The sequence below is a fragment of the Geotrypetes seraphini genome, chromosome 2 (genome assembly GCF_902459505.1).
Source record: "Geotrypetes seraphini chromosome 2, aGeoSer1.1, whole genome shotgun sequence".
NCBI classification, from domain to species: Eukaryota; Metazoa; Chordata; class Amphibia; order Gymnophiona; family Dermophiidae; genus Geotrypetes; species Geotrypetes seraphini.
The window spans coordinates 5,688,938-5,705,637 of record NC_047085.1 but is presented as its reverse complement, the minus strand read 5'-3'; the positions used below and the strand labels follow the sequence as shown (position 1 = coordinate 5,705,637).

The window sequence follows — 16,700 nt, the reverse complement described above, 5'->3', positions numbered from 1 at the left end:
CAAAAGCGGAGAATCCAATGGATTGACTTAAAGTGAGAAGTGGTGCTAAAAAGATATTGAATAGAAGAGGGGACAAAATTGAACCTTGAGGGATACCATAAGAGTTTGTATAGCTATTTGATGATGAATTGTTGAAGATAACTTTAGCTGACCTATCTTGAAAATATGATTTAAACCAATTTAGAACTTGGTCAGAAATACCAATGGAAGACAGTCTCTTGATGAGTAAATGATGGTCGATGGTGTCAAATGCTGCTGATAAATCGAGTGAAATCAGAAGTACAGATTTACATAAGAACATAAGACTTGCCGCTGCTGGGTCAGACCAGTGGTCCATCATGCCCAGCAGTCCGCTCACGCGGCGGCCCTCTGGTCTAAGACCAGCACCCTAACTGAGACTAGCCCTACCAGCGAACGTTCTTGTTCAACAGAAACTTGTCTAACTTTGTCTTGAATCCTTGGTAGTTGAAGATGCCTAAATGCAAGACTTTCCCTTTGACTGCCATATGGAAAAGGTTCTGGAGGAAATTATTATTATTATTATTATTATTAAGTTCTTGTATACCGCCATACCCAAAGAGTTCTAAGCAGTTCACAACAATTAAATTAGGATCCGATCTGACCACAGATTTACAACATTTTGTTGGAATTACAAGCAACGAAGAAGGAAGTATTGGGATTTAGCAAAAGTTTATCATAGTTGGATTGGAAGAAACGAGGGAGGGAGAAGGGAACCAAGGGAGGGGAGGGGGAGAGAAAGGAGGGGGAGGGGCGGGAGTTGGTTTGTTGCAGGGGAATAAGGGTTAAGGGTCCTGTTCGCGGTAAAGGTATGTTTTGAGAAGTTTTCTGAAGTCGAGGTGTCCATAAAATATTAGATTTAGGAGGGCCATTGATCATCCACAGAAATGGACAGTGAAACGTGGTTATACTTTTCCAGATCTGCTGTGTACTTGTGACCTGGGCTGGTCATTGTCAGAGACAGGATGCTGAGCTCGATGGATCTTGGCTTTATTCAAAAGGGCTTTTTTGGTGTCGCCCAGTAAATGTGTGTCTTCCTGTTCCCTTTCCTCTGCAGGCCCTGCTCTGACACTGCAATCACTTCTTGCTAATTTTTCCCACTCAGGGCCATCTCCTTGTGTTCCCATGCAACTGGAGGAAACTGTTGGAGCTACCGAGGAGGAGATCCCATTACCAACTCTGGAAGAAGTTGCCCAGATGATCAAAACAGAGCTACAACCCTGTTTAAGTAAGTCCGTGCCAGAACTCTGCCCCTAAGAACGCCTTTGCTTTTTGCAGGTAAAAGTGTTATCTTTACCTATATATTGGGCAAGTTTTTAAATGTATTTTACTTGATCATACACTTTAGTAAGAAGTCAGTTTGGTCTTCCAGCAGTAATAGGATTTTTCCTCTACCTCAGAAAATGCTGATTTCTCTAGATAAGCAAGAATATAGGCATCCAATAAACCTTTTGGTTTCCTTTGAGCATGCTTGGGTTTTCCCACATTCAACCAGGTTCCTTCTCCTGTTGGCCTAGTTTCTGCTTGCATTTTACTGGTTACAACTTAAACTCTCCTCCTCAGAAAAAAAGGAAAATGAGCCAAACCACTGAGAGGGAAAATATCACTCTCATTGATTGCAGGACCTACTCCCCTTTCAGACTCGGCTTCAGCATCTCCAAGGGTGCAGCCTTACCAAAAGCCCATTACCCAGCTGGAGACCTTCTCAAATCTGGCAGAGAGACTGTCCTCAGATGCTCAAGGGCTACAGCTCTTGGACTACTACTCTTCATCTCCCAGACACTTGATGGTCCCAAAGGCATTCTTTATAAAAGAACCTTAGTCTAGCCACCATCTCCATCTCCATGCAGGCAGGCTCGGGGAGTGGGGGTAGACCAAACAGCCTGACATAGCTTCTCAAGGTCACCTATTCTCCAGCAGACTGGGTAGCTCCATCCACTATACAAAGTCTCTAAAGAGCTTTAGCAATCGCAAACTCTAATATAGATGCAGTTGCTCACATTAATTCAAGTAAAGACCTCGGCAGCTACTCTCAAAAACCCTTAACCATTTTGTTTTGAGACTATTGTAGCCAGCCTCCTCATCGGTCTTTGTCAGTATTAATAAGTAAATTTCAATCCTTTTAACATTTAATACTCATAAATTATAATTCAAGGTCCACCACATCTCCGTCCCTATCTGCATTTGTCTTCTGCGGTCCCATTTCAACTGTAAACACAGAACAGAAATATTTGTTAAGCGATTCAGCTTTGTCTTTATCAGCTTCTTCCATATTCCTCCCTTTCAACCTAGAGTACAAACTCTACTTCCTACGCAGGCTTCTCAGTTTGGGGCCCACCTTCCTCCCTACCATCGTCCCATTCTGAGAGCAGAACTAATTGCCCTCATTCACAAATAAGCAGTCATAAAGATTCCCCCTCCTAATGAGGAAGATTTTGAGCACCGAACAAAAATGGGATAACGGTCTAGTTTGTGTTGAGGTTTGACCTTGGATTGAAAGAGAACCTATTTTAATGCTACAGCAGCCTCGGTGGCTAGTCTGACATTTGTAGAGTTACCACTTGGTCCTTGATATACACTTACACCAAACACTTCTGCCTGAACGTGTCTTTCTCTCAGGACTTTGCTTACAGATAGGCAGTTCTACGCAACTTATTTGCCTACTACTTGTCTCCATATACCAGTCATTCTTGCAGGTTGTTACCAAAGAGGTGATTTTTATAGCCCTCTAGTACACAGTTCTTCAACCGCCGGTCCGCAAAAAAATCTTGCCGGTCCGCGAAGGATTCAGGACCCCGCACAGCAAAAGGTGCCGGCGTCAGCTGACGTGCAACTTCCTGTTGCCGTCACTATGCCGGCACTCCTGCCTGCCACCACTGACTTCTCCGCACCCCCAGAAAAGCAGCAGCAGGTCTGTGTGCTTTTAACTTCGGCACACAGCTGCCCCTAGGCAGTATTTTAGCGCGGTTTCATGAGGCAGCCTCGGGGCCTTTGGTAGGCCGGCTCACATCGCGTCATCGAAGCGGGCCAGCCTACCAAAGGCCCCGAGGCTGCCTCATGAAACCGCGCTAAAATACTGCCTAGGGGCAGCTGTGTGCCAAAGTTAAAAGCACACAGAGCTGCCGCTAGCCTGCATCGAAGAAACATTTGCTGGAGAGGGAAGGAGGGAAGGGAGTAGAGGTGCTCCTAGTCAAGGGAGGGGAAGGGGCTACTGCTGGCAGGGGAGAAGGGAAAGGGAAGGGATGAGAATTACTGTTGGATAAGGGGAGGAGGAAAGGGAGAAGGGGTACTCCTGGACAAGGGTGAGAAAGGGGCTACTGATGACAGGGGAGAAGGGGAAGGGAAAGGGAAGAGAGTTACTGTTGGATAAGGGGAGGAAGAAAGGGAGAAGGTACTGCTGGAACATTGGAAGGAAACAGCTGGCAGGGAGATTAGAGGAGGGGAAGGAGTCAGGATGGAATGTAGAGATCAGATGAGGGAAAGGGGAGAGACAGAGGAATGACAAGGTAGAGAGAGATTGATGCTGGGAAGGGGGGTCAGATGAAAAATAAGGAAAGAGGGACAAAGATGCTAGATCTGGTGTAGGAGAGAGGGGCATAGAAAGAACGCAGATACCATATGGAAGGGGAAGGGGTAGAGGGCAGACAGTGGATGGAAGAGGCAGACTCTGGATGGAAGAGAGTGAAAAGACAATGAAAGCAGAAACCAGAGACGACAAAAGGTAGAAAAAAATAATTTTATTTCTATCTTGTGATTAGAATATATCAGATTTAAAATATGTATCCTGCTAGAGCTGATGTTAGACATAACTGGGGAGTGCAAAGCCCAGGCAGTGTGTCTTTAGCTTCCAGCTGGCTTAGGGCTCTCTCTGACCAGGAGGCAGTTGCCCTAGTTGCACTCCCCCTAACACCATTCCTGCCATGTATGACTGCGGTATTCTGTTAGCATGATATTTGTGTAGCATTCTGTAATAATTTGGCTTATTCAGTTTTCTTGATAGTAGAGGGGATATATGTGAAGGGGAGGGGAGACGGGGGTTTTGTTGATCCTTGCCCTGTATTATTTATATTTATAAAATGACAATTGTACAGAATATTGTTTCTTTTTATACTTTAATAAAATATGTTCAGTATAAAATCATAACTATTTGAGGCTTGTGCGGATGGGATCAGATGGTTAACGGGACCGAGCTCGTGAGGACAGGGCAGCAATGGTTTTTTTTAAAATTTCAGTCATTAGTTTGCCGGTCCATGAAATAATTATTTTATTTCCGCCGGTCCATAGGTGTAAAAAGGTTGAAGAACACTGCTCTAGTATACCCTCATTTTTCTTGTTTATCTTCAGAGAAAGCAAAGTTGCTTACCTTTTAATGGAAGTTCTCTGAAGACAGCAGAAAAGCACAACCACATTCATTTGCTCACTTTTCTCCCCTGCCAAGGTCATAAATAACTCATTTTGTATTCTACTCTACATAGTTAAGATATAGACTGAGAGGAGGCAGGACCTAAGTGAGCATGGGAAGAGCTTTGCAAGGTCAAGTGAAGTCTAAAGGCTTCTCTTGAGCTGGAGAGTGTCTCTGGCATGAATGATGGCTCCATCAGATGACATCACTGTCTGTTATAGGTGAATTGCCATACTGGGACAAAGGTCCATCGAGCCCAGTGTCCTGTTTCCAACAGTGGCCATCCCAGGTCCCAAGTATCTGGCAGAAACCCAAAGAGTAGCAACATTCCAGAGCTGAGATTGTGATGTCATAAAGCCTCATTCCACCAGTGATGTCACAATGGCTCAATTGTCCTGTACTCAGCCCACAAAAGAATTGCTATAACGAGACAGACCAAAGGTCCATCAAGCCTACTATCCTGTCTCAAACAGTGGCCAGCACAGATCCAAAGTAGTAAAACAGATTTTATGCTGCTTATCGTAGGAATAAGCAGTGGATTTCCCCAAGCCATCTCATGCCGTGCTTGATATATTCAAGAAATAAAATCTCATGCAAAGACTAAAATGTGCTTTGATGTGCCTCTCCTTACATGTGTGTCTAATTTTAGCCCCTGGAGCCTGTGAAAACAGCCGAGAAGAGCAGAAGGTAGCTGTAGAATATTTCCCAGTGAGGCCTGTGTATGAACCCCCCATTGCGCCTCCACCAATGGAACCTCTCTATCAGCTTGCAGAAAATGGGAAACCTATAGGTACAGACCTCATATTTCTATGATTACAGTATATACTTGAATATAAACCCATCCAACTGTAAACCAAAAAAGAGGGCGAAAAGGTTGACTCAAGCAGTCTTGTGAGGTTACGGTGGAGTGGAGGGGTGGCCTCTGCTTAGTTGAATCCCAGCATGTTCCTTGTGACTCGGGGTAAATCACTTTACTCTCCTTTGCCACAGGTACCACAGTGAGATTGTAAGCCTGCCAGGACAGATGGGGAAATGCTTAAGAGTACCTGATTACTATTCAGTGCATTGTAAACCACTTGGGTGAATCTCATCCTGGAAAGGCAGTTAATACGTTCAAATAAATAAACTTGCGTCAGCCATTTTGAGTAATGAGACTGATTGCATAGGGCAGGAGCACAGGAGGATCACTCTTGCCCTGGCTCACCACTGGACCAGCAGGGCTTAAGGTAGGCTCAGGGAGAGACCTTGAATATAAACCCAGATCCACATTTTGGGGCCATTATTTTGGCCCAAAAATCTAGGTCATAGGATACAGTTTAAGTGTGCATGTGTTGTCTTTAAATTCCTCTATGGAATATTTGATCCTTCAATCCCTCTTTGTTGGAATGCTGTTAGATCCTGCCACTCAAGGATTACAACAATTTATAAATTATCATTTCCATCCTCTAAAGGACTTAAATGGGCCAGGAAGCTCAGTAAATCTATGGCATTTAAATGGGTGGAAATTTGGAATAAACTCCCAGATTCTTTAAGGTCAGCTACATCAATTTTAGAAAGATTTAAAAATGGGGCTGTTTACGCAATAGTTATCCAAGATTATCAGCCGACAATAAGTATATTCTACTTTTTAATCCTTTTAATATCTATCTAATCCTAATTAATAGTGCTCTCTCTATATGGCCTATCAGTATGTTATCTATTTTTTAATGAACTGTAAACCGAATCGAGTTCCTTCGGGAAATGATCCGGTATATAAACTGAAGATTAGATTAGATTAGATGAGTATATACAGTATTTGTTTAGTTCTGCATTTATATGGTAGCCTGCCCACAATAGCTATGCTGGTATATTATATCCTGCTAATGGTATAAAAGTGAGGATACCACCCTTGCCATGGTCCAAAAAAGTGTGTGTGGGGGGGGGGGGGACGGGCAATCTGCTGGTTGGGCCTATGAAAGCATGCTGGCTCAGGCCCCTCATTCTCTGACCACCATTGTTGACGTCTGGCCCAAGACCATTTCAGTCTGTTTCTCCCATCTCAAGAGCTATCGAGGGGAGGGAGAACCCCGAGTGGTGGTGTTGCCTTCTGATGCAACATACTAGTAGTAACTTTGGAGTAAGGAGCACACAATCACCAATTATAAACATCTGCTGGAAGATATAAAGTACGAACTCTGAAACTTCTTGTGCCATCATGTCTTCAAACACTCTAATGGTGGTGAGGGTAATGTGGCAGAGTAACTGGTGAGTTATTGCTGTGATATTTTCCCTGTAGATGTTATAAATTGTGTTAGTGACTGTAATTAAGCATCTTTTGAGACCAGAAATTAGCTTAGTACCAAGTGGCGCACTGACCATTAATTTCATTGTACTAAAAAGGAAATGCCAGATGTGTAAATTAGAGAATGACATGGGGACAAATTTGTTCCTGTTCTATCCCCGCAAGTTTTGTCCCTGTCCTGTCCCATTCCTGTAAGCTCTGCCTTAACCGCACAAGCCTCGAACACTTTAAAGTGTTTGAGGCTTGTGCAGATGAGGACGGAGCCTGCAGGAATGGGGCAGGGACAGGAAAAGAACTCATCGGGACAGGATGGGGGGAGGGGGAAAACTTTGACCTCCCGGGTCATTCTCTAGTATAAACCCTAAGGCAGTATCAGAAGGACCAGTGTCTAGTGAGTCATAAATGCTAGACAACATTTCTGTCTCTCTCATTCTGTCTGTGACACAGATACTACTGCAGAGGTGCGGAGAGCCCTGACCGAGCTGGGATACCATTCATTCAGAGCTGGACAGGAGAAGGCAATCATGAGAATACTCTCAGGTACACCTCCTAATTCATTGGATAGTACAGGAACAAGTGTCCTTTTTTGCCCATTTTGTTTTGACTGGAGGAATTGAGACTCAGCTCCCAAAATTTAGTTGAAAAATGTATTATGTTACTAGTGGCGTAGTGAGGTAAGTGGCGCCCCTCCCCCGCACCTCTAGTTGTTCACCACTGCGAGAAACAAGAACTTCAACGTGCTCCTCACGACCCCAGTTGGCTCTCCCTCTGACGTCACTTCCTTTGCGTGGTACCCGGAAGTGACGTCAGCGGGAGAGACTATGCCAGGGGTCCTCCTCGAGTGCTGAATCCAGTCAGGTTTTCGGGATTTCCCCAATGAATATGCTTGAGATCTATGTGCATGTACTGATTTCAATGCATATTCATTGGGGAAATCCTGAAAACTTGACTGAATTCGGCCCTCGAGGAGGGACTTTGGAGACCCCTGGACACGCAGTCGCAGTGTTGAAGTTATTACTCACAGCAGTGAACAACTAGAGGAAGGGAAAGGGGGTGTATGCGTTGCAAGGGGAGGAGCTTGAAGAGGAGGGGTGCTAGCACCCCCACCAACAGGGCCCCCCCACCCTCCTTACTACACCTCTGTATGTTACCTTTCATTTCCATTAACAGGGTGATATAGGGATGCACAAAGGATCGTTAGTTGTGGGGAGAGTGAGGGGTAAAGCCTGGGATGTTCACAGGGGATCTATAGGGAGAGTGAGGGGTAAAGCCTGGGATATTCCCAGAGGATATATAGGGAGAGTGAGGGGTAAAGCCTGGGATATTCCCAGAGGATCTATAGGGAGAGTGAGGGGTAAAGCCTGGGATATTCCCAGAGGATCTATAGGGAGAGTGAGGGGTAAAGCCTGGGATATTCACAGAGGATCTATAGGGAGAGTGAGGGGTAAAGCCTGGGATATTCACAGAGGATCTATAGGGAGAGTGAGGGGTAAAGCCTGGGATATTCACAGAGGATCTATAGGGAGAGTGAGGGGTAAAGCCTGGGATATTCCCAGAGGATCTATAGGGAGAGTGAGGGGTAAAGCCTGGGATATTCACAGAGGATCTATAGGGAGAGTGAGGGGTAAAGCCTGGGATATTCACAGAGGATCTATAGGGAGAGTGAGGGTTCCCTGATCATCAGATGGGCTGAAAATCAATTGTAGACCTTAGCAGTTCATATCTCAGGAAAGCAAAATGTCTGGCTGATTCTTCTCAACAGGCAGCCATTGGATCTGGGGGAGTAGGAGGGTGTCAGCTAAAGCTTTCTCTGTCGTTCAACCCAATAGAATGCTCTGATCATGTCTCTGATTGTCATTGTTGCAGAGGTGGCCTTGAAGGAGCCTCTCGACTTCTTTCTTCTGTAACATGATCTTTGACTCTTTCTTACTATCCTTTTGATTTTGTAATATTTTTCTTTTCCAATCTATAATAATAAAACGCTAAGCACACATGCGCACTCTTAGCCCATACTTCCCTGATCATTGATCTGTTGAACTGTGGCAACAAGAGTACGCATGCGCTAGATGGCGAGGAGTGAGGGGCCAGGACTTAGGGGAAGGAGAGCAGGCCCGGGATTTGGCCGGCCCCGGCCAGGCAAGACCCCCCCTTCCCCGCCGGCAGAGGTGGAAAGTCAGCGGCCGCTCGCTGTGCGGACGTGTTTCCTTAGTTTTCGCCTCCCTGGTATAAGATTAAATCCCAATCGCGCAGCTCCAACCCAGACAGAGAAACAGGCACTGGCAGTCCCGGTCCCAGGCGGCAATGCAGACCTTCGCTCCATCATTCTCTCCGTCTCCTCCCTGCTCCTCCGCACACACAACCCCAGCGTTCCGTCTGAATGAACGAGCGGTCGGCTGCGCGCCAGCCTGCCAGCATGAATCTGTACAAGAGTGAGAACCAATGAGCACATGCTCCCTTGCCCTCTGCGCCAGACGGTGAGCCCAAGAGCGCGCACCAGTCCGCCAGCAGCAGCCATTTAGTTGGCTCTCAAACTGTGCAGGCGCTGAAGAAAGCTGGCAAAGAAGTGACCCTGGAAGGTAGGACTGCCTATTGGCTCTGCAAAATAAGATTTTGGAAGGGAAGGGGGTATAATAATGGACAGGGAAAAGCCAAGCCCTCAAATGAAAAATGGGCAAGAACTGCTTGCATAGAGAGAGAGAGAGAAAAAAAAAAGTTGACAGGTAGCAGGATACAGATGTTTCAGGCTTGGTAAATAAGGGGAGCAGTGAAGGGGTGGTGGTGGACACAGGGGAGGTAAAAGGAAGGGAGAATGGACAGGGGGGGCAGGCAAGGGGTGGTGGTGGACAGCCGAGGAAAAAGAAATACAGAAACAGGCTAAGGAGAGAGAGAGAAAGAAATAAGGACAGACACACACACATATATTCTAGCACCCGTTAATGTAACGGGCTATAAGACTAGTTTTTGTATATATTGTAAACTGCTCAATAAGTTTGCTAGTTGGTGGTATAGCAATTTCAACATAAATTTGGAAGCTTGTGGCCATTTTTGGCCATTCTAATGGCATCAGGAATTTGATCAGGCTTCAAGTGGGTGAGCATCTACAGCTACTATAGGACAGGGGTCTTATGATACAAGAATCGATTTTGACGGATAAACCTCCTTCCTTTTGTCTTATGGCTTACCTGAAGCACAAGGGATATTTGCTGGAGGTGATGGTGATCTACATCCTTGCTTATATCATATACGAGTATGAAGGGTGTCCAAAGCATGTTGTGTCAAACAAGGGATCTCTCCCCTTTGAGCCTCAATTTCTTCTGGCTTTTCTGCAGGAGAATCTAAAGAAGGTTTCGGCTAGAGGTTCTCTGAAGATTCAAGACAATACGATGAAACCTTCCGCCCAATGTGCAGCGGTGGCCAAAAAAGCAAACAGGATGCTGGGAATTATTAAAAAAAGGGATGGTTAACAAGAATAAGAATGTCATAATGCCCTTGTATCACTCCATGGTGCCACCTCACCTAGAGTATTGGGTTCAATTCTGGTCTCCTTTTCTCAAGAAAGGTATAGTGGTGCTAGAAAAGGTTCAAAGAAGATGATAAAGGGGATGGAACTCCTCTTGTATGAGGAAAGACTAAAATGGTTAGAGCTCTTCAGCTTGGAAAAGAGACGGCTGAGGGGAGATAGGATTGAAGTCTACAAAATCCTGAGTGGATCGATTTTTCACTCTGTCAAAAATGACAAAGACTAGGGGGCATTCAATGCAGTTACAGGGAAATATTCTTAAAACCAATAGGAGGAAATTTTTTTTCACTCAGAGAATAGTTAAGCTCTAGAACGCATTGCCAGAGGATGTGGTAAGAGAGGATAGCGTATCTGGTTTTAAGAAAGACATGGGGGAAGCCACTGCTTGCCCTGTATCAGTAGCATGGAATATTGCTACACCTTGGTTTTTGGCCAGGTACTAGTGACCTATATTGGCCACCGTGAGAACGGGCTACTGGGCTTGATGGATCATTGGTCTGACCCAGTAAGGCTATTCTTATGTCTGTTTTCAGAGTCATCTTGAAGGACACCCCAATGTCAGTTGTTTCTTAAAAGGGGTGATGTACTTTTGTCCATATTGGAAACTTAATTTTGTTCTTTGAGTACTTGGTTTTTCTCTTTTCAATCTGCTAAAGTAAGCCTCTTTGAAGGATTTTAATATGAAGATTGGGTTTCTAGTTGCAATTTGTTCAGCAAGGTGAATCTTTGAGCTTCAGGCCTGTTATTTGATTTACTGAAGCGGGGGTGGGGTGGGGGGGGGAAGGTGGTAATCGGTTCTGGGTGTTCCATCCTTTCTGCCAAAGATAGTTTCAGTTTTTCATGGTAATGGATAGTTTCACTGCCCTTCTTTAAGAGAAAATATTTGGACTCTTCATAAGAACATAAGCAGTGCCTCTGTTGAGTAAGACCAGAGGTCCATCATGCCCAGCAATCTGCTCATGCAGCGGCCCATCAGGTCCAGGACCTGTATTGTAACCCTCTATTTATACCCTTTTTTTTTTTTAAGAACAAAATAAATAACTTAAGATCCATACTAACGGTCTCCACAACCAACCACTGGTCCTACCCAGTTGCTCAACACAAAGATGGACCTAGGGTAGACATGTCCTGGAATAACTTCACTACTCCTTCCCGGCAACAATTCTGCAAAACTTACCTGAAATACGCTGATTCCTATTGCAGATTAGACTGCTGCCCACCAAATATTATGAAAGTTGCTCCAGTCACCTTCAAAGCCAAGCTATACTACTGGCTTTCCTCTCTATTGCAGACCGGCACATTTCCCGAGGATATAGGCCAGATTTTAATCACACCAATTGTAAAAAATCCTAAAGAATCTACTAAGCAAATATCTAATTACAGACCCATTGCGAGTACTCCCTTATTTGTAAAGCTGATGGAAGGTTTGGTCAATCAGGACTTAGTAATGTATTTAGACAAATTCAGCATACTACACGACAACTAATCAGGCTTTCGAGCGGGGTTCAGTACTGAAACTGTCATTGCTTCATTACTAGATTTCCTCCATAGCCTTTTCAGTCAGGGCAAAAGTGCTCTAGTTCTGCAATTAGACTTAAGTAGTGCCTTCGATCTGGGCGATCATACCATTCTGATTGAGTGTTTGATGTCAATTGGTCTTTCAGGTAATGTATTAAAATGGTTTCAGGGCTTTTTGACTAAACGATCGTATCGTCTACAGTGATAATCAACAATCCAGTAGCTGGGTAAACTCTTGCGAAGTGCCACAGGGCTCCGCCCTTTCCCCAACATTGTTTAACATTTACCTCGCCTCACTGGGGAACTTACTGCAAAGCTTAAAAGTCAAATTCTACATCTATGCAGACGACATCCCTGTTGTCTGAAACAAAGAATCACCTGTCATTTATTTAAAATCAGATCGGATTATGGATGACAGAATTCAAACTAAAACTCAACTCGGACAAACCCGAATTTTTCTTAGCAAGCCCAAATGACAAAATTAAAGACTTAACAATTTTTGTGAATGGTCAGACTTTCCCTATTGAAGATTCCATAAAAAGTCTGGGACTGATCCTGGACCAACACCACTTTTTGGTTAGGAAATGCTTCTCGATCTTATGGAAACTCAGAACCATCAGAAAATATTTTGACACAGTATCATTCCGCTTCCATTCTAAGCACACTTGACTACTGCAACATCATTTATTTGGGTACCTTCAAAAAAAACCTACAAAGACTCCAAATCATTCAAAATTCAGCGGTTCGACTGATTTTTGGGTTGAGAAAATGGGAACACATCAGCCCCTACTATCAAAAACTTCACTGGCTGCCCTTGGAAGCATGAGTTTTGTTTAAATTTTTTTGCCTTTGCTATAAATCAGTTTTTGGCTTGGCCCCTTTGTATCTGGTTTCTCAATTTAATCTGGACAGTTCCATTAGGTCCACACGCAGAATTCATTTGTTCTCCTTCCCATCGTTAAAGGACTGCTGCTACAAAAGATTCCTGGACAGAACTCTTACTTCCCAGGAAGGTAAATGGAATGACTGGCTGGCTAACATCATCAACCAGTCCTCATCATACCTCAATTTTAGAAAATCAATAAAAACGAATTTGTTTAACCGATTGTAAACTATTTATCTCAGAGAAGAAAAGAACTTAGATAAATGTAAAAGTCAACTTAAGAGCTTTTTTTTCAAAGACGAGTCCCAGCCTATTTTTGCTTATTTTCATAAGGCTACTTCTTTTATTTCCCTCCTATTGTTTTTTACCATAATCGTCCTTCTTTCTATCATTATTATTGTATTTCATTACCCTGCCTTTCCCTTTGTTTTCCTTTTCTGTTTATTCTGTTAGTCGTTAATTTAATATGTTTTGTTCAGTGTCCATCTGTCTTTTATAACCCCTGTATTATCTGTAATGATTTGTTCATCGCTTAGATATTTGAGTAAGCGATTAATCAAATACTTATTAAACTTGAAACTTTAAACTTCTCTCTCCTCCCAACCTGTATCTTATTTCCGATGACTTTGCATTGTAACTACTTCGATGACTTTGAATTGTAACTACTTCGCTGATTGTTGTAAACCCCCTCGAACTATCATGGCTTTGGTGGTATATAAAAATAAAATAATAATTATTATTATTTTATTCCCTTTTCCTTCTTGAACCCTAATACCGTACTCTGTCCTATCACGCCCTCTGGAAGTGCATTCCAGGTGTCCACCACCCGTTGGGTGAAGAAGAACTTCCTAGCATTGGTTTTGAATCTGCCCCCTCTTAATTTTTCCGAATGGCCTCTCATTCATTCTTTTGATGTGTATAGGGCACTATTGCATTACCTGGAGGTAACCAGGGAGTTTTGGAAAACGGGCAGGTTATGTGTGTCCTGTTGGAGGACCAAAGGAAAGAGAAGTCACACTTAAAGTCATCATAATGCATTAATCTAAAGAAAAAAACTTTAATCGGCTTGTTTACTGAAAGGATGAATTAGGACCAGTGAGCTCAAGGCTCGCACAATTTAAGGTTGGGCAACCTGGTGGACATACGTTCATGTGATGTCTCCGGTAGAGATCTGAAGGGGAACAATGCGATTTTTGTTGCATTCATTTTCTAAACATGTACATGCCAGATATTCATGCCAAAGATGATATCCTTGTTTCCCAGTCCAGGGGTGTTTGTTAATTCATGCTCTTCTGAACTGGTCTGGGGGGGGGGGGGACAACAAGGAAGGGAAAATATTGTCTGTCTAGCTAATTTATTTCCTCGAGTTTTATCAGACCAGTTCAGAGTCTCTCCCTCATTTTAATTATTTTTTTTTTTTTTTTTTTTGAGAGTCTGATTTTCTAAGTTACTTTTTGATGCCAAGTGAGTGGAGACATTTTCTGGAGATATCTGGGGGTTCTCCCTCCTGTTTGAAGTAATTAAAGGAAGTCTACATTTGCTTTTGTACAGAATAAACCTAAGCATTTGCTGGCTGCATGGTGCCTTGTGTAGGGTGTTTGTTCATCAGCTGGCAGAGGAGCATAACCCACATGTCTGATCTGAACTGGAAAGGTTCAAGGAAACATAATTGGCAGGTAAGATCAAATTTTTCCTTGAGCCACTGGCTGGCAGTGTGGTTGTGGTTGATGATGAGTTCAGAAACAGATTTTTCGTCAAGACTTTGTTAGGCCACAAGTCCAGGCATAAAGCATATTAAAAGCATGTTAAATATCTGGATTTCTATGTTTTTATTTTATTTCATTTAGTATATCCTGTTCTGAGAACACCTATGGCAGGGATAGGCACGTGGGATCTCTCAGAGAGAGAAAGAGATAATGGTTACTGTGGATGGGCAGACTAGATGGGCCATTTGGCCTTTATCTGCTGTCAAGTTTCTAGGTATCCTGAAAAATAATACATGGGGGTTATACAAACTTGCCTAATATGCGTTCCTCTGTTCCTTTCTGTCATTTCTTTTGCAGGTCTGTCCACGCTGCTTATCCTGTCCACTGGAATGGGGAAGTCTCTGTGCTACCAGCTTCCTGCATATTTATATGCCAAAAGATCAAAATGCATTACCCTAGTGGTATCTCCATTAGTATCACTGATGGATGACCAGGTAATAGGGAGAATGATGACCTTTGGAGGAGTTCTGGCTTAGAATGAAGTGTCTGTGAAGTGAATTGGTATTGAGAGCCTGAATTAATGCATTTTTTTATTAGGATTTATTTACCCGGTTTTTGAGGAATTCACTTTAGGTGGTATACAGCAAGAATACAATACAAAGTATGGCATAATATGCAACATTCACGTCAATGGGTTTTGTATCTGAACCCACAAATTGCTTGCAGAAAACTGTCAATCATCTTTTCAACTCCACCTCCTTCCCAGGAAGCTGCTCCTGGCCCCTCAGTTTGTTTCTTCATGCAAGTTGCTCAGAAGTGTTTCTGCTCTGCTGTGCGGTTTTATTATTTTGGGGCATTTTTTTCTAAGTGTTTGATTGGCGGTTCGGTGCTCAGGGGTTCCCACTTGTTAGGATCTCTGCCTGGAAGAAGACGCAGACTCGCATTGCAGAAGTCTGCTGCTAATAGGATCGGCCCTTGGGGACATCTAGCTAGCCAGTCTGCTTTTTTTTTTTTTTAAGCTCAGGGGCTGACCCCTGCAAAGATGCTCACATCCATGAGTTATTCAGGAGCTAGGCTCCTTCTCTGCTCAGCTGTGTGGTCCTCTCCCCCCTTTGCGACGAGGTTTTCAGGGATCTGACTGGCAACCCAAAGACTATGTTCTTTATCGTCCCTCCAAGATGGATGGGTTTACATTCCTCTGCCAGCACATTGACTTTTGGCAGTAATACAAGTGAGCTGTGCAGTAGAGAATGACACGGTGGCTGTTACCCACGGCTAGCCACGGGTAACCTGCCAAAACAGTAGGGGGGGAGGGAAAGTGCTCACTGCAGGTACAATGACAAGGCCATCCACTGCCCTGTGGAGCGGTGAATGGCCTTGTCCCCGCAGTTAAGGGAGGGAACGCACGCGGTCACCTCCATCCTTCCTACCTGCTGGCCGAATCTATCTATCTATCTCCCTCCCTCCCTCCCCCTTACCTTCAGGCACGTTTTAAGTTTACAGAGTAACTTGTTCAAGATGCCGGAGCCTGCCTGTAGTCACATGCATTGGGGACAGAAGCTTCTCCTCTGACGCAACCGGAAGACGCTGAAAGGAAATGGGGAACAGAAAGTTGGGAGAAGACGATGGAAAGGAAGAAGACAGAGATGCCAGACTATGGGGAGAGCGGAGGGAAGAAGATGAATGCCAGAGCAATTGGGGTGGTGATGAAGGGAGAGGTACAGTAACAGAGCAAATGGAAGTCACTGAGAGAATACAGACAGTGAATGGAAGGAATTGAATGAGACGATGAGAAAAGCAGAAAAGGTAAGAAAAAAAAAATTCTATTTATTTCCTTTTTTTTTTTGCTTTAGGATAAAGTAGTATATTAGTTGTGTTGATAAAAATTTATAAACAAAGCTCTGCCAGCTGAACATCTCTTTCTCTAGTTCAGCAGCCAGAACTTTGATTTATAAGGCAGGAATAAGCTAAATATTGCAGTACTGAGGCTTATATAGCTGCTGCGGGGATAGTAGTCGCGGGGACAGGGACGGGGTGGGGACAGATGTTGCAGGGACAGGGCGGTGATAGGGACGGTGGTTGCGGGGACGGGGAGAAATTTTTTTCCCCATGTCATTCTCTACTGTGCAGTCCCATCTACAGTCAGTCTGTTCTCAGTCTCCAGCAGGTGGAGGTGATAAGCCTGTGCAGTCTTTCCTTTGATTAGTTAGGGCCTGTTGGGTCTGATTAATGGCCTTTATTGTCCCTGTTTTTGAGACCCAGACAGAGCTTGGGGGACCCTTTCAGGGGTTCCACACTCGGATGGCTGAGTCCTTTTCCCCCAGCCTCAGCTGCATGCCTTGCCACAGTTCAGGCAAAAACTACAGCTTTGA

The 16,700-nt window shown here is 44.0% G+C and overlaps 1 protein-coding gene across 2 annotated transcripts in view; it reads left to right on the top strand.

Moving 5' to 3' along the window:
• RECQL4 (RecQ like helicase 4) overlaps positions 1 to 16,700 on the top strand; it is a 127,585-nt gene that overhangs the window by 23,485 nt on the left and 87,400 nt on the right. For both annotated transcript variants that reach the window (XM_033934704.1, XM_033934702.1), the window contains exons 9-12: positions 1,124 to 1,246; positions 5,070 to 5,210; positions 7,149 to 7,241; positions 14,686 to 14,822. In XM_033934704.1, coding sequence (XP_033790595.1) covers positions 1,124 to 1,246; positions 5,070 to 5,210; positions 7,149 to 7,241; positions 14,686 to 14,822 — 494 coding nt within the window. The remainder of the gene's footprint in view (positions 1 to 1,123; positions 1,247 to 5,069; positions 5,211 to 7,148; positions 7,242 to 14,685; positions 14,823 to 16,700) is intronic.